Genomic DNA, 25,681 nt, shown 5'->3' with positions numbered 1-25,681 from the left:
GTGTTTTCTATTGATAAAGCTGTCTGTCTTCGACATGTATCACGGAATGTAAAATACAGGGTAAGCCAGGAGGAAAGATACATGTTGTGCGGGATGATAGTATAGATGACTCAGAACAAAAAACTACAAATGAATATATGTAATTTTTTTGACCGTAACCGGCGTACAGATGTTTGAAAATCGCTAGCGTTAGTCTTACTGAAAATACATAAGACTTTGTGTTGCCACAGGAACACCCTCTAAATATTTTGTTATCACATTTTTAAGCAAATCAAGAAACCGTACTCCATTAAGACGGTTATCTAAAACAACTGCACCTACGAGTTTGTCATACAAAATATCGCACCACAGGTTCACAGAGATACGTCCTTCAGATTTGTTTCCACAGTATAGTGCAGATTTTCATCAGCCAACACGTTGCTTTTGATGCCGTTGCGGCTAACTAATGTTGACTCATCGGTGAACAGAATACCTGGCGCACAGCATTCGTACGAGTGAGCTCGCATACGCATCACAGCAGCTGCATACAAGAGTTGCAAAATGCAGTTGAGTCTTTAATCATCAATTGTGAGCGGATAACTAAACGAAACATTAGATGACAATATTTGTCCTCTTCTCCATTGTTTTCATTAGTTTTCTCGGAAACTATTACAATCAGGGCTTATGTTCATATGATGTCTTTCTGTTGAGAATCACCAACACTGCCACACCTCAATGCATGTACCCTTCCTCCTGTTTCACCCTTTATAAATGCACTGAAGTACTTCTCGCCATAGACTAATATCTAAGAAAGTAAAATAAAAACTACGACTTTAGTCTACACGGCCAACTACGGATGATTCAGCTAACGAAGAGACAGTAAACGGTAAAGTAAGGACTTACTACTGTCTTGCTGCAAGAGAGGTGTTTTTAAGAGAGCAATTAATGTGTAAATTCGTAACAAGATCTACCCTCCTGGTTCTATGAGTCGCCAACGCGGCATGACGACACATCATTTGCTACAGCTTGATGATTCTTCATAGGGCATTATGACTGTCAGGAGACTTTCCTCTGATAGATTTGTTTCAACAGGCACTTTAAATCATGCCTTCAGTCATTTATAAAGCGTAAATTGAATTTAATTTGTTTTATTAACTGCTTCTTCATAGTAAAATAAGTTTTTGCGGATACTTTTGTTATTTGAAATGCTACGAAAAGCTTACATTTAATATTTTATTTTTAACTATAGATAGATTTGCATTTGCAGTGTTTTTGACTATTATTACCTCGTTCTACGTGTTTAGACCCCACTAAAAGTTGTACCCGACAGGTACATACTGACAGGAATTAGTTTACATCTCAGAACAGTCATACTGTAGTACTGTGTGGCAGTGATTACTTGTTTAGATGAATGTCAGTACTTGTTCCAGTCATAGAGCGATTAACGTAAATTCTGCGAACAACAAAATTTTTTTATTTCTACTTTATTCGAAGACTGTGAATAAGTACTATACCTTTTATGTCAATTTCATTACTCTCAATACTTTTAGTCAAATTCTCATTCGATTTTAAAGATCAATTGTTTCTATTATTAAATTTTTTATACGAAATCGGCCATCTCTGGTAGATGTGATACCAGTGAGGCTCCTGTTTCTTTACAATACGTACCCCACAAGCCACCATACACTGCATATTCCCTTGTGTCACTGCTGGTCATTCGCTTAGCTGTTCCACTCACAAACGGTGCGAGGATAACACGACTTCAGTATGGTCGCCCACGAGCAGTGGTTTCTCTTGTCTTCGCAGTCCTTACGTGAGTTGAATGTTGGTGGCAGTAGGTGCATTCTTCTGTGTGACGCAAATGTCTGTTCTCTAAACTCACTCCATAGCGATTCGCCGAGAGAACGTCTTTGTCCCTCCAAGGAGGTCACGGAACATTTCCGTAACACTCTACATCTACATCTACATCCACACTCGGCAAGTCACCTTTCCGTGTGTGGCAGAGGGTACCTTGAGTACCTCTATCGGTTCTCTCTTCTATTCCAGTCTCGTATTGTTGATGAGAAGAAAGATTGTCGGTATGCCTCTGTGTGGGCTCTAATCTCTCTGATTTTATCCTCATGGTCTCTTCGCGAGATATACGTAGGAGGGAGCAATATACTGCTTGATGATTCGAAACTTCAACAAAAGCCCGTACCGAGCTACTGAGCGTCTCCCTTGCAGAGTCTTCCACTGGAGTTTATCAGTCATCTCAGTAACGCTTTCGCGATTACTAAATGATAGTGTAACGAAGCGTGCTGCTCTCCCTTGGATCTTCTGTACCTCTTCTATCAATTCTATCTGGTACGGATCCCACAGCGGCGAGCATTATTCAAGCAGTGGGCGAACAAGCGTACTGTAACCTACTTCCTTTGTTTTCGGACTGCATTTCCTTAGGATTCTTCCAATGAATCTCAGTCTGGCATCTGCTTTACCTACTCCCATATAATTAATGAATTAACTGCTTCCAGTGGCTGACCTGCTATATTGTAGCTAAATGGTAAAGGGTCTTTCATTCCATGTATTCGCAGCACGTTACACTTGTCTACATTGAGATTCAATTGCCATTCCCGGCACCGTGTGTCAATTCGATGCAGATCCTCCTGCATTTCTGTACAATTTTCCATTGGTACAACCTCTTGATATACTACAGCATCATCCGCAAAAAGTGTCAGTGAACTTCCGATGTTATCCACAACGTCATTTAAATATATATTGTGAATAGCAACGGTCATACGACACTCCCCTGCGGCCCACCTGAAATCACTCTTACGTCGGAAGACTTCTCTCCATTCTCCATTGTGAATGACATGCTGCATTCTGTTATCTAGGAAATCTTCAATCCTATCACAGATTTTGTCTGATAGTCCATATGCTCTTACTTTGTTCATTAAACCACTGTGGGGAACTGTGTCAAACGCCTTGAGGAAGTCAACAAACACGGCATCTACCTGGGAACCCGTGTCTATGGTCCTCTGAGTCTCGCGGAGAGACACTCGCTTTTATTTGGAAATTAACTGTAACAAAACTAGCAGGACGCCGCTGAACTGTTTTGATATCTACTTTTGACATGAGCTGATGAGGATCCTAGACGTTCGAGCACTGCACAGTGGGCCCTACAACTGTTCCGCAAGCTGTCGCCCTTGTAGGTGAATTACAGTTTCCTGGAATTTTCCGATTTACTACACCATAACTTACGTGCACATTCCATTTCATGTCGCCTTGCAACGTTGCCGCTTGGTATTTAGTTGGCGTGCCTACGTCCAGCAGCAGACTATTAACACCATATTAGAATATTGCATCATTTTATTTCCTACTCATCTTCACTAACTTTATTTTTCCACATTTAAAGCAAGCCGCCATTCACCACATCAAGTGGAAATTCTATCCTTCGTGTACGCTACTGAAGCCGGTCAAGGATGGCACTTTCCCGTACACTACAGCGTCATCAGCAGACAGTCGCAAATTCTAGCTCACTTTAGCCATCGGATCGTTCATGTATGTGGAGAACAAGAGCGGTGCTGTCACACTTTCCTGGAACTATCCTGGCGATATATTTGCGTTAAATACTTGCCGTCCAGGACAAGGTACTATGTAATAGTGTATCAGAACTCTCCAAAACACAGTATATGTTTGATAGAACTGCGTATCAAGATAAAGAACTTGGAAGATCTAGTTTTGGAAGAATAATGGAATCCACTATCTCCGCTGCTAACTTACTAGTTATTATAACTATACATTCTGTTCACAATTGTTACCACCGATTACGAAGCCCTTTGCGACGGTGTCCAGAAACGTGTGAGATACGGAAACTTGCGGACACCGTAGATTTGAGGACATGTTACGTAAGAATATGCAGCGTGGTGGTGGCTGTAAAAAATGTTGTTTAAGTAACACGGAGCTACTTCCAATGAGAGGTCGCTCTCGATCATGTGCTCGCTGGGCAAATACTGCACGGTTATCCAAGGCATACATGGATGGAATGGGGACTCTTCATAATAAAGGTGACGATTTTGTTACGGTAATGCCTCTCTCGGAAAATATGAAGAGCCCTTGTGTTTATCAGCGGAATCAGGGGCGGCTGAATGCGTGAAGAAGGAAGTGGAGCACACAAATTGCATCCCTGCGCAGTTGGAAATGAATCCTCAAGGAAAAAAGATGGACGACAGGATAGAGAGAACTCTAAAAAATTATGAAGAGACTGAGGACATTAGCTCGCACTCAAAATCCATTGCACAAGTTCAGAAACCGAACTAATATCTATTCACAGGTAATGTATTCAAAAGCAAGGTACGCTACTGAGTCCTCGCATATTGTTTGGTTCAAACCATTATACTGAAGAAACACTATCAGTAATAATCTTAAGTTATATTAATAAATAAAACGTAATTCAGTTGTAGCAAAAAAAAAAAAAAAAAAAAAAAAAGAAAGGATGATGCCTATGTAAAAAAAAAGTGAATTACTCGTCGCCTCTACGAGTAATTTCCCAGAGTAACTAAAATGTTTTAAAAGTAGATGTAATGCAATATTTACAAAAAAGTGTTTGTTTCCTGTTTACCTTAAATATTGTCTATCCTTGAAAAGGTCAGTCCTTAACAGTTTTGTAGAGCTTACTTTCGCAGTTTGCCTCTGTGTGATTTCCACTATTTACATTTGTTCCTTATGGGCAATTTTTATAGATTGTACTCTTATCTACTATTGTAGGCAGGTCGAGAGAATCATTACCACCTCGAAATTTCTACCAAAAAAGGATATGGTGTATTAAACACGAGAAAGGCAAAGTGTTCAAATAACAGTATTTGTCTCTTAGTACATAAACAAACAGAAGGCATTATTTGGCGTGAGAATATGTCTGAAATAACAGTACGTGCTTCTACATCTACATCTACCTGACTACTCTGCAATTCACATTTAAGTGCTTAGCAGAGGGTTCATTGAACCACAATCATACTATTTCTCTACCATTCCACTCCCAAACACCGCGCGGGAAAAACGAACACCTAAACCTTCCTGTTCGAGCTCTGATTTCTCTTATTTTATTTTGATGATTATTCCTACCTATGTGGGTTGGGCTCAACAAAATATTTTCGCATTCGGAAGAGAAAGTTGGTGAGTGGTGGAAGACAGAATGTTTTCGGAGATGCAGAATTGGAGACATTGCTGAGTGAAGACTCTCGTCAAACTCAAGAAGAATTGGTACGATTAGTGGGAGCCATTTCAAAACGCGTCAAGGCCATGGGTATAACTCAGAAAGAAGGAACTTGGGTCAGTGTGAGCTGAAACCAAGAGACGTTGAACGGCGTTTGTGTGTTTGTGAACAATTGCTTCAGAGGCAAAAACGGAAGGGACTTCTGCATCGCATTGTGACCGGGAACGGAAAACGGGTTCATTATGTTATCTTTAAAAGCACAACATCATGGGAATATACGGGCCATGCTTCCACATCGACGGCCAAACCGAATATTCAAGGCTCCAAGAATATGCTTTGCATTTCGTGGGACCAGCTCGGCGTCATATACTATGAGGTGTTAAAACCAAGTGAAACAATCACAGGTGCTTGTTATCAAACTCAGTTGACGCGTTTGAGCAGAGCATTTAAAGACAAACGGCCGCAATACAGCGAGAGGCACGGTGAAGTGATTTTGCAGCACGACAAAGCTCGACCCCACATTGCAAAAAGGTCAAAACATACTAGGACACGTTAAAATGGGAAATCCTACCCCACCCGCCGTATTCTCCAGACATTGCTCCCTTTATCACCTGTTTAGATCATTGGCGCATGGCCTGGCTGACCAACACTTCCGATCTCACGAAGAAGTCACAAATTGGATCGATTAGTGGATTGATTCAAAAGATGAGCACTTTTTTCGACGCGGGATTCGTACACTGCCCGAAAGATCAAAGGTAGTAGTGGCCAACGATGGGAAATACTTTGGATGATACGTGTGTAACCAATTTGTTTCATTAAAGCCTCAGATGTTGGGGAAAAACTGCGGTCCCAAAGTTGTACACCTTGTACATTTTACACACTACCACATAATTCATAAATACGGTGTGATGTTGGAAGTGGCAGGAGTTTTCTTCAGTTGCAATGTGGAACACTGCTGTGAGGGAATTCTACAAACTGAAGCTGTGTTTTAATACACTCATCAAAAAAGTATTACATCGCCCCAGTTCCCAGAACTCCTGAAGATAGACGTTGACTGTGGATGTTGTATCACCCGCTCAGAGATGTAAACAACAATGCTTGTGCAGAGCCTATTAGACGGAGGGGATCCGACAGCCGATCAGTTCCAGTCATTCCACCAGGAAGGAGGTACACGTCTCGTGTTGTCTTTAGTTCAACCATGCCTAGACGGTCAATACCGCCGTTCGATCGCGTCAGTTTGTTACTTTGTGCCAGGAAGGGCTCTCAACAAGGGAAGTGTCCAGGCATCTCGGAATGAACCAAAGAGATGTTTTTCGAACTTGGAGGAGATACAGAGAGACAGGAACTGTCGATGACATGCCTCGCTCAGGCTGCCCAAGGACTACTACTGCAGTGCATGACCGCTACCTACGGATTATAGCTCGGAAGAATCCTGACAGCAACGCCACCATGTTGAATAATGCTTTTCGTGCAGCCACAGGACGTCGTGTTAAGACTCAAACTGTGTGCAGTAGGCTACATGATGCGCAACTTCACTCACGATGTCCAAGGCGACGTCCATCTTTGCAACCACGAAACGTTACAGCGCGGTACAGATGGGCCCAACAACGTGCCGAATGGACCGATCAGGATTGACATCGCGTTCTGTTCACCAATGATTGTCGCAATTGCCTTCAACCAGACAATCGTCGGAGACGTGTTTGGAGGCAACCGAGTCAGGCTCAACGCCATGAACACACCGTCCAGTGAGTGCAGCAAGGTGGAGATTCCCTGCTGTTTTGGGGTGGCATTATGTGGGGCCGAAGTATTTCACTGGTGGTCATGGGAGGTACCGTAACGGCTTTACGATACGTGAATGCCATCCTCCTCCCTATAGTGCAACCATATCAGCAGCATATTGCCGAGGCACTCGGCTTCATGGACGACAATTCGCATCCCCATCATGCACATATTGTGAATGACCTCCTTCAGGATAACGACATCGCTCGACTACAGTGGTCAGCATGTTCTCCAGACAAGAACCCTGTCTAACATGCCTCGAAGAGATTGAAAAGCGCTGTTTACGGACGACGTGACCCACCAGTTACTCTGAGGGACCTACATCAAACCGCCGTTGAGGTGTGGGACAATCGGGACCCCCAGTGCCTTGATGAGTTTGTGGATATTATACCACGGCGAATACAGGCATGCATCATTGCAAGAGGACGTGCTACTGGGTATTAGAGGTACCGGTGTGTACAGCAATCTGGTTTTTATGAGGAATGAAAAGAGCGGATATGATGTTTATGTTGATCTCTATTCCAATTTTCTGTACAGGTTCCGGAACTCTCAAGACCGAGGTGATACAAAACTTTTTTTGTTGTGTCTATTTAAAATTAAAGCAATGTTCCTGAGAATCGTTTATTAACAACTTTCCGAAGTGGTAATTAAAATTATTATGGCATAGACTTTCGCTTCCTAGGAATGTTGTATAAATTATTGTTCAAAATATTATAAGAAAGGAGCACATTGTTTTGTTTCCAGTTTGTTGTAAGAAAACTAGGATGGTCCTCCTGTCAGGAAGGTCGCAGTTCGTAGTAACAGACGGCAAATCATCGAGTAAAACTGAAGTGATATCAGGTGTTCCCCAGGGAAGCGTCCTGGGACCTCTGCTGTTCCTGATCTATACAAATGACCTGGGTGACAATTTCAGCAGTTCTCTTAGGTTGTTCGCTGATGATGCTGTAATTTACCGTCTAGTAAGGTCATCCGAAGACCAGTATCAGTTGCAAAGCAATTTTGGAAAAGATTGCTGTATTGTGTGGCAGGTGGCAGTTGGCGCTAAATAACGAAAAGTGTGAGGTGATCCACATGAGTTCCAAAATAAATCCGTTGTTACGTGCTGAAGAAACATTGAAATCAGTATATAAATTTCTAAAAGAGGAAACAAGCTATGTTTACCATTCACTCAAGAGTTATTGTTGTAACGGTGCTTCTGGAGTACATGAGTTGATTACATTTAAAGATCAACAACAGAGACCGTTCTAAGGTACCAGGCGTCGACTCATGCCGAACCACCCATATTAGTACATGGTGTAGCCTGGACAGACGGCAATGCAGGCAGCCAGTCGATCGTACAGATGGCGAATACTGTCGTGGAATATGTTATGCCACGCGTTCTTGAAGAGTTACTGGTTGACGAATCGTAAGAGTCACTTTTTGCCCCAGCATGTCCCACGTGTGCTCGATAGCGACAAATCCGGAGATCGTACTGGCCAATGAAGTTGTCGCACGTCTCGCTGAGCACGTTGAGTACCACGGGCAGTGTTAAGGCGAGGAATAAATTTTTAGAACAACACATCGTCTTCCTATTTCAAGAACGTCAAAAAAGCGAATTAAAAAAATGGTTCTGAGCACTATGGGACTTAACTTCTGAGGTCATCAGTCCCCTAGAACTTAGAACTACTTAAACTTAACTAACCTAAGGACATCACACACATCCAAGCCCGAGGCTGAATTCGAACCTGCGACCGTAGCGGTCGGGCGGTTCCAGAATGTAGCGTCTAGAACAAAAAAGCGAGTCTAACAAAATTCTGCACATACCGAGAACTAGGTAGCGTGCTCTCCAGAAACACCAAAGGTGAACGAGAGTTGCAGCTTATCGCTCCCCAGACCATAAAGCCTGTGGTAGGGCCAGTTTGTCGTGGACGTACGCACTCTACAAGACAACGATCATCTGGTCTACGTCGTAGGCGCAAATGGACATCACTTGTCGTGCAGGCAAAACCTGCTTTCGTCGCAGTTGTGGTGTGATTGGGAGACGAGCTAGAACAGTGCATGCCCGTAACCGGTTCTCAACAATTCTTGTTGACACGTCTGGGTTCGCAAGCCCTGTTATCCGCGCTATGGTATCTCTATCATTAGCCAATGCTGCCCTTACAGTGTGACGGTCCTGGTGGGGGTCTGTGCTGAGTGGACGTCCAGAACCTCGTCTACTGGTGTGATAACGTTTATGTGACCACAGTCGCCAGTATCGTTGCTCCGAAAGGACCATCCCGCCACTTAATAGGCCACAATTTTACCACTTTCAAACGTGCTCAGTTGCTTGTAGGAAGCACGAGTGCGTCTCTGTGACATGGTTGCCTGCTTACTTCAAACGTTTGCATCACAACGAGACTTCTGGCTGTAAGCTCCCCTATTAAAGATAGACACAGATGGCGCTCTGGTAGCTATTCCATTACGCTATCTGTTGGCGTATCAACATCTACTATCCCCCAGGTGGTATTGTCATGGTTGTATCAAAATCGACTTCGTCTTTCCAGTGGTAAAATTTTTTTTCTGGCAGTGTATTGCATGTTTTTTGTAGAGGGTGCGGCAGAAACAATGAGCTGTTTTAAGTTGCTTGCCATTGTTGAGCACCACTATTGGCTGATGCAAATGGTGTTCGCAAATCTCCCTAACCCTGCTGCGCTCATATTTCTTCGTTGCCCAAATGGTCTAATTCCAGATTGGTCGAAACAGTGCCCAAATACTACAACAAATATTAGCAAACGAGGTAGCACAAAGGCTAGCACACTGGTTTAAAATTCTGTAGCACGACTGTTCAAACCAGCGTTCAGCCATCCTGATTTAGATTTTCCGTGATTTCCTTAAACCAATTAAGGTAAAAGCCGAGATTGTTCCTTTGAAAACGGCAGAGCCGATTTCCCTCTCCACCCTTCCCTAATCCGAGCTTACGCTCCGTCTCTAATGACCTCGGTGTCGGTGGGATGTGACACACAAATCGCCTCCTCCTCCTAAAAAAAAAAAAAAAATCATTGCTCTCGCCGAAAAATCCGTTATACTTTGCGCTCGGAACGTCTCTGTGCACTGGACTACGGACTATGAACCTAGATCACGTTGAAAGTTCGGAACAAAGTTGCCAGGACACAAGGTGGTAAGAACTCATTTCTCATAATTGTGCGATTTTATTTGGATTCATTCTGCTGTTAATAACTTTCAACTGTTTGGTTCAATTGATGATAGCTATCTAATGTGATGTGCAGTAATTATATGATTAATTTGTTTTTAAAGTGTGATGCTTTCATGTGAGGAAAGTATCTATTTTGTTGAACATCTTGTTGAAACCGCGACCGGAACGTCCGCGGGGTTGCCTTGAAGGAAAGATCTGCGGGATCCACGAAGCGGCCCGCGAACAACAACATAAACGGGAGGGGACGGACACAAAGAACGAAGGAAAACCGAATGAGATCTTACGAGTCACAACAAGCAAGAAACAACGGGGTCATTAGAAGACCTCACGAATCAACCACATCCACTCCTATATGGAGCAAAGTAACGTAAATACGCTGTCTGAGGCAAGATTTCAGCAGACGAACGCAAAGATTAGACTGACCGGCTGAGCTTTTTTTTTTTTTCCTTTATTGATTTTCAATTCCCCCCGAAGGAGGCGGGCTGGCAGCAGCCTAGTACGCTGCTCTACAGCCTACAGACTTTTATTTTAAAAACAAAAGAAGAAAAGAAACAAGAAAAACAGGTGATGAAACGGTGACGTAAAGTGTAAAAAGGCGGAAAAATGCGGAAAGTTAAAACAGAAAGCAAAAGGGGGTTGGCAATGTTAATAAAAGACACAGGAATCAGACAAGTAACATAGTACACACACACAATTAAAAAACACGGCGACAGTCTGGTTTCTGTTCCCAAGAGATAAAAGGCACACCCAGTGACAGTATGATGGCCGTTCGCAACACTTCCCAAAAGAACACAACACGGAACACTCACTGTAGAACACTGCACGAAAGTGGCGGCACAAAGATGACACTCCCGAACCAAAGGCAGATGGGTGGAGGGGGACCTGGAGGAGGGGGAAGAACAAGGAGAGAGGAAGGAAAAAAAACGAAAAAGGGGGAGGGGAACTAAGGAGGGAGAGGACTAATAAAGGGGGAGAAGGGCAGACGTGAGAGGGAATGAGAGGAGGCAGAGGAGGGAAATGTAAAAGGACTCGGGGGCAAAGAGAGGGGAGGTGGGGAAGAAAGAGGAGGAAGGGGGGGAGAGGGAGCCCGGGAAAAGGACAGAGGACGGAGGGGGAGTGAGGATCAGAGTTGATAGGAGGGATAAATGGAGGGAGAGAGGGCATCTTCCGGGAGGGGGGTTGATGGAAGCCACCTTGGGAAAGGAGATTTAGGGTGTAGAGATGGAGGGTAGGGGGACACAACAGTGAAGACGTGGCAGGGGGCGGGTAAGGGGGCGGGCCGGCTGATCGCATCGCATGGATCTGCACGGAGATAACATTTCCTCCGATGTGTGATGGAGTTCGCAGCAGTTATTGCTTTGCCTCCCATGCATGCTGATGTTGCGTCTTCATATGTGGATTGTCTTCTTGGTTGTCTCCTCAGCACAGTTCTGCAGAGCTAGCTATGCAGCGAGGAGGTGTGGCCAGCGGGTGGCGACGCTGCGCGGCAATTTGCGGCCCAGCGTCCGGATTTGGGCGTTGTGCGACCGGCCAGCACTTTCGTAAAAGGTGCGGGCGGTCGTCTGAAAGAGGCCACGGAGCAGAGGTACTTCCGCGACGTCGTGAAGATGAGCGGTGGGAAAATCGTAAGGCAGGTGTAAGGCCAGCCGAAGGATTCGATTCTGCAGTGTCTCCAGCTTCTTCAGGTTCGTGTCGGCGGCGTTCCCCCAGACGACGGCGGCGTATTGGAGTACAGGACGGAGCAGCGCCTTGTACAGGGTGATGCGCAGCCGCGGTGGTAGTTGGGAGCCAGGGTTCAGCACTGGGTACAGGGTGCGGAGCCTTTTCCGCACTTTGGCCTTCACTTCGCGGATGTGCGGAACCCACGTGAGTCGGCGGTCGATGGTGACACCGAGGTAATGCGCCGTTGGGCGCCACGTGACAGGGCTTCCACCGACGGTGAGTGGTTGCAGACTTGCAGGAACGAGTCGCCTGGTGACGATCAGGAACTGGGTCTTGGCACCATTGAATTGGAGACGCCACTTGACTGCCCAGGCTGCGAGGGTGTCAACGGCGAGCTGCAGACGGCGGCGCATGACGGCGGCATTGAGGCTTCTGGTATAGAGAGCCGTGTCATCCGCGTACAGGGTTAGCCGCACACGGTCGATCTTCGGCGCATCAGACGTGTACAGCGAGTACAGGAGTGGCCCCAAGACCGAGCCCTGTGGCACCCCGGCGTTGATGCGGCGGACGGAGGACAAGCCCTGCGCGGCCAGCACATGGAAGGTCCTATCAGTAAGATAGGAAGCGATGAGACGTACGTGCGACGTCGGGACCCCAAGTTCAAAAAGTTTGAACGAGAGGCCGCGGTGCCACACGCTGACGAAAGCACGCGACATGTCCAGGAACACCGCGCCGAAGAACTCGCGCTGCTCGAGGGCGACGAACGCATCTTCCACTAGCCGAAGGAGTTGATGAACGGCCGAGCGGCCCCTGCGAAATCCGAACTGCTCTTCGGGCAGGAGGCCTTCCTCGTCGACGTGGCGCTGCAGCCGCCTGATGTACACCCTTTCAAAGACCTTGGAGACGGCCGGCAGTAGACTAATAGGTTTATAGTTCACGGGCTGCCGCAGATCCTTCCCCATCTTCGGAATCGCCATGATTTCTGCATGCTTCCAGGACTGAGGAAAACTGCAGGACCGGAGGATGACATTAAAGACGTCGGCAAGATGAGTGACAGCCACGGGCGGCAACTTCTGGAGCAGGGCGTTGGAAACTTCGTCTGGGCCCGCAGCTTTCCTGGGGTTCAGGGCACGCAGGATGGACGACACCTCCTCCGCCGTTGTCTCTTTAATGACGTCATCGTCGTCGCGTGCCTCCAAGTAGCGTGGGAGCCGGCCAGCAACCAGGTCGTCGTGGACAGCGTCAGTCGGGTCTTCGATAGGCGTAAACGCAGCCTCGAAGACGTCGGCGAGGGCATCAGCCTTCGCAGCTGGTTCGCAGACAGCCTGACCATGGACCATCAGCGGAGGGATACGTTGCGTAGGGCGTAGGAAACGCTTCGTCATCTGCCAGGCTGTGCCGTCTTCAAGACAAAGGTTGGCGACCTTGCTATTCCAGTCGCGATTGCGATGGTTGTCAATGGCGGCCCGGATGTCCCGACGCATCCTGTTGAGAAGGCGCTTGGTGTTGGCATTTCTCGTCCTCTGCCACTCCCGGTAGAGCCGGTTCTTCTCAGTGACGACCGCAAGGATGTCCGGCGGCAGCTGTCGGGAGTAGTCAGGCGGAGGGCGAGGTCGGGGCGGCGTCGCTGTAGTGGCAGCGTCGATCGTGGTTGCCGCGAAGTGCAAAAGTGCTTCGTCCGCTCCAGCTTCCGCAGGGGGCGGCGCGGCGGCGAATGAGTGCATCACGGCTTTTTGAAACCCGTCCCAGTCGATGCCAGCGAGAGAGATACCGCGCCTGGGCTACTGGAGGGCGTCTAGGTCGATATCAAAAACCACAGGGACATAATCCGAAGGCAGTGCCGTCCTCGTCGTAGCGGTGATCTGATGAGGGATGCCCTTGACGACTGCGATGTCAATTATATCTGGAAGTCACGGGCAGGGAAGATTGTCGGGTCGTACGGCCCCACCACAAGTGCATGGTGACGTTCCGCTACCCAGAGCAGGTAGCAGCCAGCGGCATTGGTGATCCTGGAGTTCCAGGCGACGAACACCTGCCCCCTCAAGGAGAGCAGAACATCGATGTCAGCAGGGTCCAGGGGACGAGACGGCGGCCGATAGGCCGCGACGAACGTGACGGCGCCCGCCGAGGTGTGAACGACGACACCAGTGGCCTCCAGCGTTGCCAGTGGTGGAAGTTGTATCACATGGTGGCGAATGCCATTGCGGACGTAAACGGCTGTCCCACCAACCGCCGTCAATCGATCGGTGCGATAGCTGGAGTAGTTTGCCGCCCTGACGTCGACCCCAGGCTTCAGGTGTGTTTCATTGATAAGGCAGACGTCGACGGCTTCATCTCGGAAAAATTGGCGAAGTTCGCCAGCTTGAGTGCGGACGACGTTGGCATTCCACGCGACGACCGTGAGCCCTCTAACGCTGCCCATGGTGCAACTGGTGAGTGTTGACAGCAGTCGGGGCCGGAGAGGCCATCGGCACTGCAGCGGTGAGTTGCTGCGACAGGACTTCAATCAACTTCGTAGCACTGGTCACCAGGGCTTTGAACTGCGCGACGAGGTTGGCAAGGTCAGCGGTGGAGGCAGCCGGCACGGCCCCGGCGCTGGAAGGGGGAGGCGTGGCTGCTTCGCTGTGAGAGTCCACCTGGGGCTGCTCGACTGACGGTGCCAAGCAATGGGTACCCACAGGGCGATGACCCCCGCGCCGGCGGTTGGCGGGGCGCGGTCCGGCCGACGTCCCGGGAGAGGCAGCAACCGGTTCCGCCACTAGCAGCTGTGGTGGAGGCGCAGGAGCCTCAGGTGTCGGCACGGCCTCGGATGCGGCAGGAGCAGGAACAGGCGGGGCGGCGGAGGGCGTCCCTGACGTTGCCGCCGCGAAAGAGAGGCCTGGCTGTCTCGTTGCTGGCTTCTTCTGACGTGGCGCTGGTGTTTGGCCACGTTGGCGAGCGATGGAACGCCTCCACACCTCCCATCCACGATAACTGGCCACGTGAGCACCGCCACAGAGTGCACATGTAGGCTTCTCGGTGGGCGGACGGGGGCACGCACTGCCTGCATGGGCGCCGGCGCATTTAACACATCTGTCCGGCATAGAGCAGTGGCGCGCGACGTGATTGATCCCCTGGCAGCGAAAGCACTGCACAGGGCCTCTCCGGGAGCGAAGATCTTCGGTCTGGACCGGAACGTCGGCGACCCGCGTCAATTGGTATAGTTTGCGGTTCTCCACGGTGTCGGAGCAGACGACCAGGAAGAGCGGCATATCATCGCGTGATTTTAGCGACTTCATCTTCACGACTGCCCGGATGTAGAAGCCCAGGTCAGCGAGTTCACGATGCAGGTGATCGGCTTCCATGTTGAACGGGAGGTCGCGGAATACAATCTTCAAGACCTTGTCAGGTGCGGAAGCGTGGGTATAGAATGGGATACCACGCTCAGACGCCTCCTGAGTGACCCAGCGATAATCGTTGGCAGTGCGGTGTGTGACCCTGTACAGGTCACGCCCTGCAGGCTTCACGGTGTACACGGCCGTTGTCCAGCTGCGCAACAACTTCTGCAGTTCCCCATAGGGCGGCCGAAACTGGAGGACCACCGGTGGAAGATCGGAGTCTTTCTTCGGCGCGGGATCGCGCGGCGGCGGGTCCGGCACGTCATCGAGCGCGTCGAATGAGTTGGCGACGGCAGTTGGAGGCGTCGTCGATGACAGCATGCGTCTTGCAGTTCGCCGGGCCGGGACAATACCGTCGGCATCAGGGGCGAAATCTTGCTTGGCTCTCTTCTCAATCGGCGACCTGCGAACAGCGGCTGTCGCAGCTGTTGCCCTCCTCTTCTGTTTCCCGCTGCGTCCGCGTGGCTGAGGGGCGGTAGAGCTCTCATCTTCAGAATCGGGCAGCGGAGAAGACAGCGCAGTCTTCAACGTTTCAAGAGCTGTGTCCGTCAAATCCATAGCCATAGCAGTGGTCGTCATAAGTGGGGGGCCAGATGGGGCCGCCGACGGCGCAAGCGCGGCCGGACGGCGATCCGCCACACCCTTCGCGTCGCTAGCAGGCGCTGGTACGTCCTTCTCGCGGTTGCACATCTCAGCGACTGGATGGTGCCCGTCCTGCGTGTCGGGCTGGCTGAGCGAGAGGCAGGCGCTTAAATACATGATCAGGGACGCCGCTATTAGCCGCTGGGACCACGTGTTCCACCGTGGCGCCCTCACATTAAACGTGCGCCAGGAGGCGCGCGCCGCCACGGCTTACGGCGCGATGGTGCGGAGACTTCTAGGGATCTTCGACGTTCAAGCCGTCTGTCACGGATTCAAAATCTGTGGCGCAAGGTACCAGACATGTGTTACGGGAAGGTGATGAACACACGAATTTATTGCAGGAGGGATCAGTTAGAATATTCCCCTCACCGTAATGCAGTTCGTCGACTTGTTGAGAGATTTTGACAGACTTGCTCAATGTTAGATGCCGAACGAACTAGAAGACCACCTAAATTGAACAAAATGAATTTGTTGGTTATTCCTGACTTTGCACCAGAGCACAGCAAAATCAGTGCACAAACTGGCACAAGGAAAATCTGTTGGACTTCCAACCACCCATGAAGTGGTTAGGCAAACGCTGAAAGTATACCGAGTAAAATGACAGCAGTGACATATTGTACTGAGAGGAATTCCACTGTATTCTTGATGTCACCTTCTCCACTGACCGAAAGATATTGCAGCACCAAGTTGTGTGACATTAACGAAACTTGGTAGGCGAGAAGAATGACGTCCCATTTAAATTTCGTGCCAGTCGCATAAGGGTGCCACTAGCAGTGCCACTCGGAGGATGCAAATTAGATTAGCCTTAAATACACACTGTAGCGGCCGTGAGCGTTAGTCAACTTTGAGACTAGTTGTGATGAGTTGATGTTAATCAAAAATGCCTTTAAGGTGATAAAGACGTCATTATCGACACATCACTGAGTTTGGAAGAGGATGACGGAACTACGAAAAGCCTGGTGCTACTTGTGCCGTATAGCAGGAAGACTTACAGGAATGTAAGCAATGTCCGTATCAAATGGTTCAAATGGCTCTGAGCACTATGGGACTTAACTTCTAAGGTCATCAGTCCCCTAGAACTTAGAACTACTTAAACCTAACTAACCTAAGGACATCACACACATCCATGCCCGAGGCAGGATTCGAACCTGCGACCGTAGCGGCCACGCGGTTCCAGACTGTAGCGCCTGTAACCGCTTGGCCACACCGGCCGGCAATGGCCGTATCAACGGAGGTTACGAGAGTACACGGTCGCAAGTGGCAGGCACTACACTACCGATAGGGAACACCGTGTTCGGCGTATGGCTCTGACACATCTTACCGCATCAGTAGCAGTAATATGAGCAGCAGCTGCACCTCAGTAACACAACTAACAAAAATCATTTACTTCAACGAGAGCTCCAAACCAGACGCCCTGTAACGTGCGTACCACTGACCCCCAGCCACCGCCATTTCTGACTTCAATGGTGTCAAGCTAGAGATCTTCGGACGGCAGGGTAGTGGTCTATTGTGCATTTTTAATGAAATATAGTTGTGTCACTGTGCCAGTACGCTGATGTGTTCGTTAGAAGGAGGCCAACAGAAGCACCCTCGTGGTTATCCTACGCACTTTGATTTCAAATTTGAACGTCAATTTCATGATTCAACCTATCGTGCTTATATTCAAGCACGGCATTCCAGGGAGTGTTTTCCACCAGGATAACGCTCTGCCGCAAACAGCTGTTGCTTTGATGAATTCTTCTCGGGTTATCAGCCGACTGGTATCGTCGTCTTGTCGCGACGTTTCAATGTATTTCGTACCCATTATCTTCTGGCCAGAAGATGATGGGTACGAAACTCATTGAAACGTTGCAACAAGACGACGCTACCACTCGGCTGATAACCCGAGAAGAATTCATCAGTGGAATACGCTGAGAACGACTACAATCGCAGTTGTGGCTTTGGCCTGCTAGAAGGCAAGCCCTGTGAATCAAGCGCATGTAGACATCATCGGATGACAACTCCAGCGTCATCCACAAACACCATTAACCGCCCCTATATTGACCGACCAAGAGCTGTAGACTTAGAATTCCACCGCACAAACTGATATCTGACATCTATACAGCACTATGCATGTACATATACATATTTGCAATCAACGTATTTGCATTTCACATTTGCAATTGTTTATCTCGCTCGTACATTAAACTGTGATCTAGCAACTTTAATCACTAAAATACGTTATCTAGACAACTGTATTCCCAAAACTGCCTTACTCTAAATTACTTTTTTATTGTTGTAATGTCATTTCCGTCAGCGTATAAAGTCGAGGCCTGGTTCCACTTACCTGGTCGTATTACACCCCAACCACACGATTATAAAAAACGAAGGACCTTAATGCTGGATATTCAAAGCCACTTCATGGTCTGAAAAATGGAGAGTGGTTAGCGATATCCCAATGGTGTATTATTGTACCATTGCATTTTGTAGAAACCATTAACAGTGAAAGTAATTTTTTAATGGTACACCATTTCTTTGTCCATCAGAAGACGAAATCAGTTGCTCATGGTGTAGGCAACATAACGCTGCTGCGCACACAGCTGACAACATGATGCGTCTTCTGGCAGTGTTTCGGAGGAACGTACCGTCTCAAAACATGTGGTGCCCTCGCTCACCGGACCGTACTCCGCACACTCGAGAACAACAAACCTGCAGTGTCTCGGAGTCGCCCTATCTCGATTTGTAACTCACATGTAAAAATTGAAATAAGTGGGTACGTGAGAGTCATTTCACAATCACAGCTGCAGAAACTTTCTTCCAATAAAATTAAGCGTGTGCAGACGTCTGTGGACGTCATTTCCAAAAAATCCTGAAAGCGCACTGCAACTTTCCAATAACTCTGTAGTTACGGCATAAAGATTTACAAAGCCATTTCAGAGCAAGAGTCATTGTACACTGCAAGTTGAGTAAGGCAGGATTCTGCAAGCAGTGTGCCGCCACAAAGTGAAGGCTGTGACGCCAGCATTATATGTTACTATAAGAAATTAAAGGATTTTTATTTTATACTGAAGCGCCACAGAAACTAATGTAGACTTCCGTATTCAAATATGGAGAAATGTAAACAAGCGACAAGATGAAGTGGGGATTTTCCAGTACGACTATTTCACGAGTGTACCGTGAATATCAGGAATCCGGCAAAACAACAAATCTGCGACATCGTTGCGGCCGGAAAAAGATCCTGCAAGAACAGGACCAACAACGACTGAAGAGAATCGTTCAACGTAACAGAAGTGCCATCCTTACGCAAATTGCTGCAGATCCCAATATCTGGCCATAAACAAGTGTCAGCGTGCGAGCCATTCAACTCAAACATCATCGATATGGGCTTTCGGAGCTTAAGGCCCACTCGTGTACCCTTGATGGCTAAACGACACAAAGCTTTATGTCTCGCCTGGGCCCGTAAACACTGACATTGGACTGGAAACATGTTGCCTGGTCGGACGAGTTTCAAGTTGTATCGAGCGGATGGACTTGCACTGGTATGGAGGCAACCTCATGAATCCATGGACCCTGCATGTGAGCAGGGGACTGTTTAAACTGGTGGAGGCTCTGTAATGGTGTGGAGCGTGTATAGTAAGGGTGATTTTGGGCCCCCAATACGTCTAGATACGACTCTGAGAGGTGATATGTACGTAAAAATTCTATCTAATGACCTACATCCGTTTATGTCCATTGTACTTTCAGACGGACTTCGGCTATTCCAGCAGGATAATTGTTATAGAGTGCACCCAGAAATACTCTTCTGAGTTTAAAAACTTCCGCTGGCCACCAAATTCCCCAGACATGAACATTATTGAGTATATTTGGGATGCCTTGCAGCGTGCTGTTCAGAAGAGGTATCCACCCCGTAGTGCTCTTACGGATTTATGGAGAGGCCTGCAGAGTTCATGGTGTCAATTCCCTCCAGCACTACTTGAGATATCAGTCGTGTCCATGCCACATCGTGTTGCGGCAGTTCTGCGTGCTCGAGGGGGTGCTACACGACATCAGGCAGACGTATCAGTGGAACGGGAGAGGTTCATCCTAAACCAAGAAAATAAAAGAAGCCACTTCGGAGCTTATCAAAATGATGGAGACATTTATTCTTGGAGAATATGTTTGACAGCAAGGCAGCAGCCAAAGAAGTGATAATGATTGCGTCTAACGTTTGATATTTTCTGCAGCAAGCAAGTTCCATGGAGGCTCAGTTTATGAATCATGTATACTGTCTCACACTGCCTCGTAATGCTTTTTCTGTTATGCAAATCTTGATGTAACTATCCATATTCGCCAATGTAATTATCGTTTCAAACTATCATCTCATTTCATGTCTAGTAGTTACTGAATACTTTTTGTATGACAACTCAAGAACAATACAGCACCAAATCGACTACACTATATGTTAAGTAAATAAATATTTATATTCAGCGAAACAGTGTCCCAGATGACATTTCAAAATCTATGTTCCCGTCGCCACTGTCACTCAAATTGAAATAACTTAAGCACAAGAATAGGCCATTTGTATCGAAATATGTTTATAACAATATGTAATGAGAGCACTACACACCGGAAGCAGCTACTAGGGTAGCAGAGTACGTGTGGCGTGCACACGGGGGTTTTTTAGGTTAGAGGGACCCCCCCTTGGGCGAAACGATAAAATACCTGACGGCTTACCAGAGAGGACATTATCATCGTTGATAAAGAACGTCCGTCCTCAGAGACCAAAAACAGGAAAAGTTAACGTAATATTGGTAAACTGCAGGAGTATCCAGGGCAAGGTTCCTGAATTAGTATCTCTTATTGAAGGAAATAGTGCGCATATAGTATTAGGAACGGAAAGTTGGTTAAAACCGGAAGTGAACAGTAACGAAATCCTAGACACAGAATGGAATATATACCGCAAGGATAGGATAAACGCCAATGGTGGAGGAGTATTTATAGCAGTAAAGAATTCAATAATATCCAGTGAAGTTATTAGCGAATGCGAATGTGAAATAATCTGGGTTAAGTTAAGTATCAAAGGTGGGTCAGATATGATAGTCGGATGCTTCTATAGACCACCTGCATCAGCAACCGTAGTAGTTGAGCGCCTCAGAGAGAACCTGCAGAACGTCGTGAAGAAGTTTCGTGATCATACTATTGTAATAGGGGGAGACTTCAATCTACCAGGTATAGAATGGGATAGTCACACAATCAGAACTGGAGCCAGGGACAGAGACTCTTGTGACATTATCCTGACTGCCTTGTCCGAGAATTACTTCGAGCAGATAGTTAGAGAACCAACTCGTGAAGCTAACGTTTTAGACCTCATAGCAACAAATAGACCGGAACTTTTCGACTCCGTGAATGTAGAAGAGGGTATCAGTGATCATAAGTCAGTGGTTGCATCAATGACTACAAGTGTAATAAGAAATGCCAAGAAAGGAAGGAAAATATATTTGCTTAACAAGAGTGATAGGGCACAAATCGCAGAATATCTGAGTGACCACCATCAAACGTTCATTTCTGAGGAAGAGGATGTGGAACAAAAATGGAAAAAATTCAGAAACATCGTCCAGTACGCCTTAGATAAGTTCGTACCGACTAAGGTCCAAAGCGAGGGGAAAGATCCACCGTGGTATAACAATCATGTACGAAAGGTACTACGGAAACAAAGAAAGCTTCATCATAGGTTTAAGAGTAGTCGAATCATAGCTGATAAGGAAAAGCTGAACGAAGCGAAAAAGAGCGTAAAGAGAGCAATGAGAGAAGCATTCAACGAATTCGAACATAAAACATTGGCAAACAATCTAAACAAGAACCCTAAAAAGTTTTGGTCATATGTAAAATCGGTAAGCGGATCTAAATCCCCTATTCAGTTGACCACGATGGCACCGAAACAGAGGACGACCGAAGAAAGGCAGAAATACTGAATTCAGTGTTCCGAAACTGTTTCACTGCGGAAAATCGTAACACGGTCCCTGACTTCAGCCGTCGCACGGACGCAAAAATGGAAAATATTGAAATAAACGATATCGGAATTGAAAAACAACTGCTATCACTTAGTAGCGGAAAAGAATCCGGACCAGACGAGATACCCTTAAGATTCTACAGTGATTATGCTAAAGAACTTGCCCCCTTTCTATCAGCAATTTATCGTAGATCGCTGGAAGAACGTAAAGTACCTAGCGACTGGAAGAAAGCGCAGGTCGTTCCCATTTTCAAGAAGGGTCATAAATCAGATGCGAATAATTATAGGCCTATTTCGCTTACGTCAATCTGTTGTAGAATAATGGAACATGTTTTGTGTTCTCGTATTATGACGTTCTTAGATAATACGAATCTCCTTCATCATAACCAACATGGATTTCGCAAACAGAGATTATGTGAAACTCAGCTCGCCCTATTTGCCCAAGAAATTCACAGTGCCGTAGACACTGGCGAGCAGATTGATGCCGTATTCCTGGACTTCAGGAAGGCATTTGATACGGTTCCGCACTTACGTTTAGTGAAAAAAATACGAGCTTACGGAATATCGGACCAGGTTTGTGATTGGATTCAGGATTTCCTAGAAGAAAGAACACAACATGTCATTCTTAACGGTTCAAAATCTGCAGATGTAGAGGTAATTTCGGGAGTACCGCAGGGAAGCGTGATAGGACCTTTATTGTTTACAATATACATAAATGACTTAGTTGACAACATCGGTAGCTCCGTGAGGCTATTTGCGGATGACACGGTTGTCTACAAGAAAGTAGCAACATCAGAAGACTCGTACGTACTCCAGGAGGACCTGCAGAGGATTAATGCATGGTGCGACAGCTGGCAGCTTTCCCTAAACGTAGATAAATGTAATATAATGCGCATACATAGGGGCAGAAATCCATTCCAGTACGATTATGCCATAGGTGGTAAATCTTTGGAAGCGGTAACGACCGTAAAATACTTAGGAGTTACTATCCGGAGCGATCTGAAGTGGAATGATCACATAAAACAAATAGTGGGAAAAGCAGGCGCCAGGTTGAGATTCATAGGAAGAATTCTAAGAAAATGTGACTCATCGACGAAAGAAGTAGCTTACAAAACGCTTGTTCGTCCGATTCTTGAGTATTGCTCATCAGTATGGGACCCTTACCAGGTTGGATTAATAGAAGAGATAGACATGATCCAGCGAAAAGCAGCGCGATTCGTCATGGGGACATTTAGTCAGCGCGAGAGCGTTACGGAGATGCTGAACAAGCTCCAGTGGCGGCCACTACAAGAAAGGCGTTAAGCAATACGGAGAGGTTTATTATCGAAATTACGAGAGAGCACATTCCGGGAAGAGATGGGCAACATATTACTACCGCCCACATATATCTCGCGTAATGATCACAACGAAAAGATGCGAGAAATTAGAGCAAATACGGAGACTTACAAGCAGTCGTTCTTCCCACGCACAATTCGTGAATGGAACAGGGAAGGGGGGATCAGATAGTGGTACAATAAGTACCCTCCGCCACACACCGTAAGGTGGCTCGCGGAGTATAGATGTAGATGTAGATGTAGAGAGCTGTGCCATGAAATGACTATGCATGGTTCTGGATACTTAGAAGACTTTTATCCAACTATGTTGAGTAGAAGAACACATTCTTCTACCAAAATTATGTATAAGAGCTTTTTCCATTAACGATTTCATATTCTCATCTGGCGGTCCAGATTTAGTTGTTTCGTAATTTCCCTACCCCGCTTACGGTGAATAGTGGAATGGTTCCATTGAAGGGGCATAATCGACTTCTTTACCAACTCTTCACGAAAACGAACTTTATGTCAGTCTGCAGTGAGCTCAACGTCTCTGGGGTGTTAAACTACAATCTCCCTTTCTCCTTAGGGAATAATAAGTGCAATATCACATGTAATTAATTTTCATCGTCTCGTCACTGAAGCGTGTCTTGAGTCAGTTATTCGTGGTTATATGCAGGGAGCGTGTTGAGCCACAGTGGTAACATTTATTAGTGACTACGTCATATTAGTATATATTAAAGAATGACATCCTAGTATCCTAGAGAGTAATGTAATATACACTCAAGCGGCAAAGAATCTGGTATAGGCATGCGCATTCAAATACAGAGATATGTCAACAGGCAGAATACGGTGCTGGGGTCGTCAACACCTATATAAGACAAGAAGTATCTGGCGCAGCTGTTAGATTGGTTACTGCTGCTACAATGATATGTTATGAAAATTTAAGTGAGTTTGAACGTGGTGCTATAGTCGGCCCACGACCGGTGGGACACAGTATCTCCGAGGTAACAATGAAGTGGGGATTTTCCCGTACGACTATTTCACGAGTGTACCGCGAAAATCAGGAATCCGGTAAAACATCAAATCTCGGACGTCGCTGTGACTGGAAAAAGATCCTGCAAGAAAGGCACCAACAACAACTGAAGAGAATCGTTCAGCGTGACAGAAATGCAATCCTTCCGCAACAAGTGTGAGCATCCAAACCATTCACGAAACACCGTCGTCTTTGGCTTTCAGAGCCAAAGTCCCACTCGTGTACCCTTGATGACTGCACAACACAAAGCTTTATGTCTCACCTGGGCCCATCAACACCGACATTGGACTGTTCATGACTGGAAACATGTTGCCTGAACGGACGAGTCTCGTTTCAAGTTGTATCGAGCTGATGGACTTGCACTGGAATGGAGGGAACCTGACGAATCCATGAACCCTGAATGTGAGTAGGGGACCCTTTAAACTGGTGGAGGCTGTGTAACGTTGTATGGGCGTGTGCAGTAAGAGTGATGTGTAGCCCCCAGTACGTCTAGATACAACTCTGATAGTTGATGCGTACGTAAATATTCTATCTGATCACCTGCATCCATTTATGTCCACTGTGCTTTCAGACGGACTTGGGCAATTCCAGAAGGACAATGCCACACCCGACACGTCCAGAGTGCCCCAGGAAGACTCTTCTGAGTTTAGACACTTTCGCTGGCCACCAAGTTCCCCAGATATGTACATTATTGAGCATATCAGGAATGCCTTGCAACATGCTGTTCAGAAGGCCTCTCCTTCCCCTCGTACTCTTACGGATATATAGACATCCCGGCAGGACTGAAGGTGTCAGTTCCCTCCACCACTACTTCAGACATTAGTCGATCCAATGCCACGTCGTGTTGCGGCACTTGTGGGAGCTCGTGGGGTTCTACACGATACTGGACAGCTGTACTAGTTTCTTTGGCTTTTCAGTGTAGAACACCAATAACGGATAGTGATATAGAATTGTGCGTGGTAATAGCGATGTTTTTATTAAGGAAGTGATGGTTACGTACCAGGTGGGAGGTGTCATTGACGAAAGCAGCGACGAGAAGTGGGGCACCACACCTCTCCTGGTGCCTGGGCCACCGACCACCTGTAACATGAAGAGACCGTGTCACGTTATTACATTCTGGTGTATAACACTAATGAGCTGTATGTTGCGTTACATTTGCCGACGCATATCTCGAACTTAAATTCGTCCTTCTACACTGCGTTACCATACAGTTCTTTGTTTCTCAACGTAGCTCGGCTATTTGAGGTACAAGCCCATCGCAAATTATCCTGTACGCCCCTGCATTTTATAATCTCATTTGCCTTTGTGATGTATAAAACTAAGGCTACATACGTTCTCCTACCTGTACTGTAGTATCACTGGTTCCCATCAGTAGTGGGAGTTTTTTTCCCCTACGAAGAACTAATATACCTATGTTTCAGCATGTCCACTTAATTATTATTGCACTTATAGCGAGTGATGGTTCAAATGGCTCTGAGCACTATGTGACATAACTTCTGAGGTCTTCAGTCGCCTAGAACTCAGAACTGCTTAAACCTAACTAACCTAAGGACATCACACACATCCAT

At 46.9% G+C, this 25,681-nt stretch overlaps 1 protein-coding gene across 1 annotated transcript in view; it reads right to left on the bottom strand.

Moving 5' to 3' along the window:
• Window positions 1-25,681, bottom strand: part of LOC124624337 — a 558,871-nt gene that overhangs the window by 291,290 nt on the left and 241,900 nt on the right. Inside the window, exon 2 of the mRNA XM_047149100.1 lies at window positions 25,114-25,193. Coding sequence (XP_047005056.1) covers window positions 25,114-25,193 — 80 coding nt within the window. The remainder of the gene's footprint in view (window positions 1-25,113; window positions 25,194-25,681) is intronic.

The sequence above is a fragment of the Schistocerca americana genome, chromosome 1, assembly GCF_021461395.2.
Source record: "Schistocerca americana isolate TAMUIC-IGC-003095 chromosome 1, iqSchAmer2.1, whole genome shotgun sequence".
NCBI lineage: Eukaryota > Metazoa > Arthropoda > Insecta > Orthoptera > Acrididae > Schistocerca > Schistocerca americana.
Note: the sequence above shows the minus strand (reverse complement) of the source record. Positions and strands in the feature narration are given on the sequence as shown.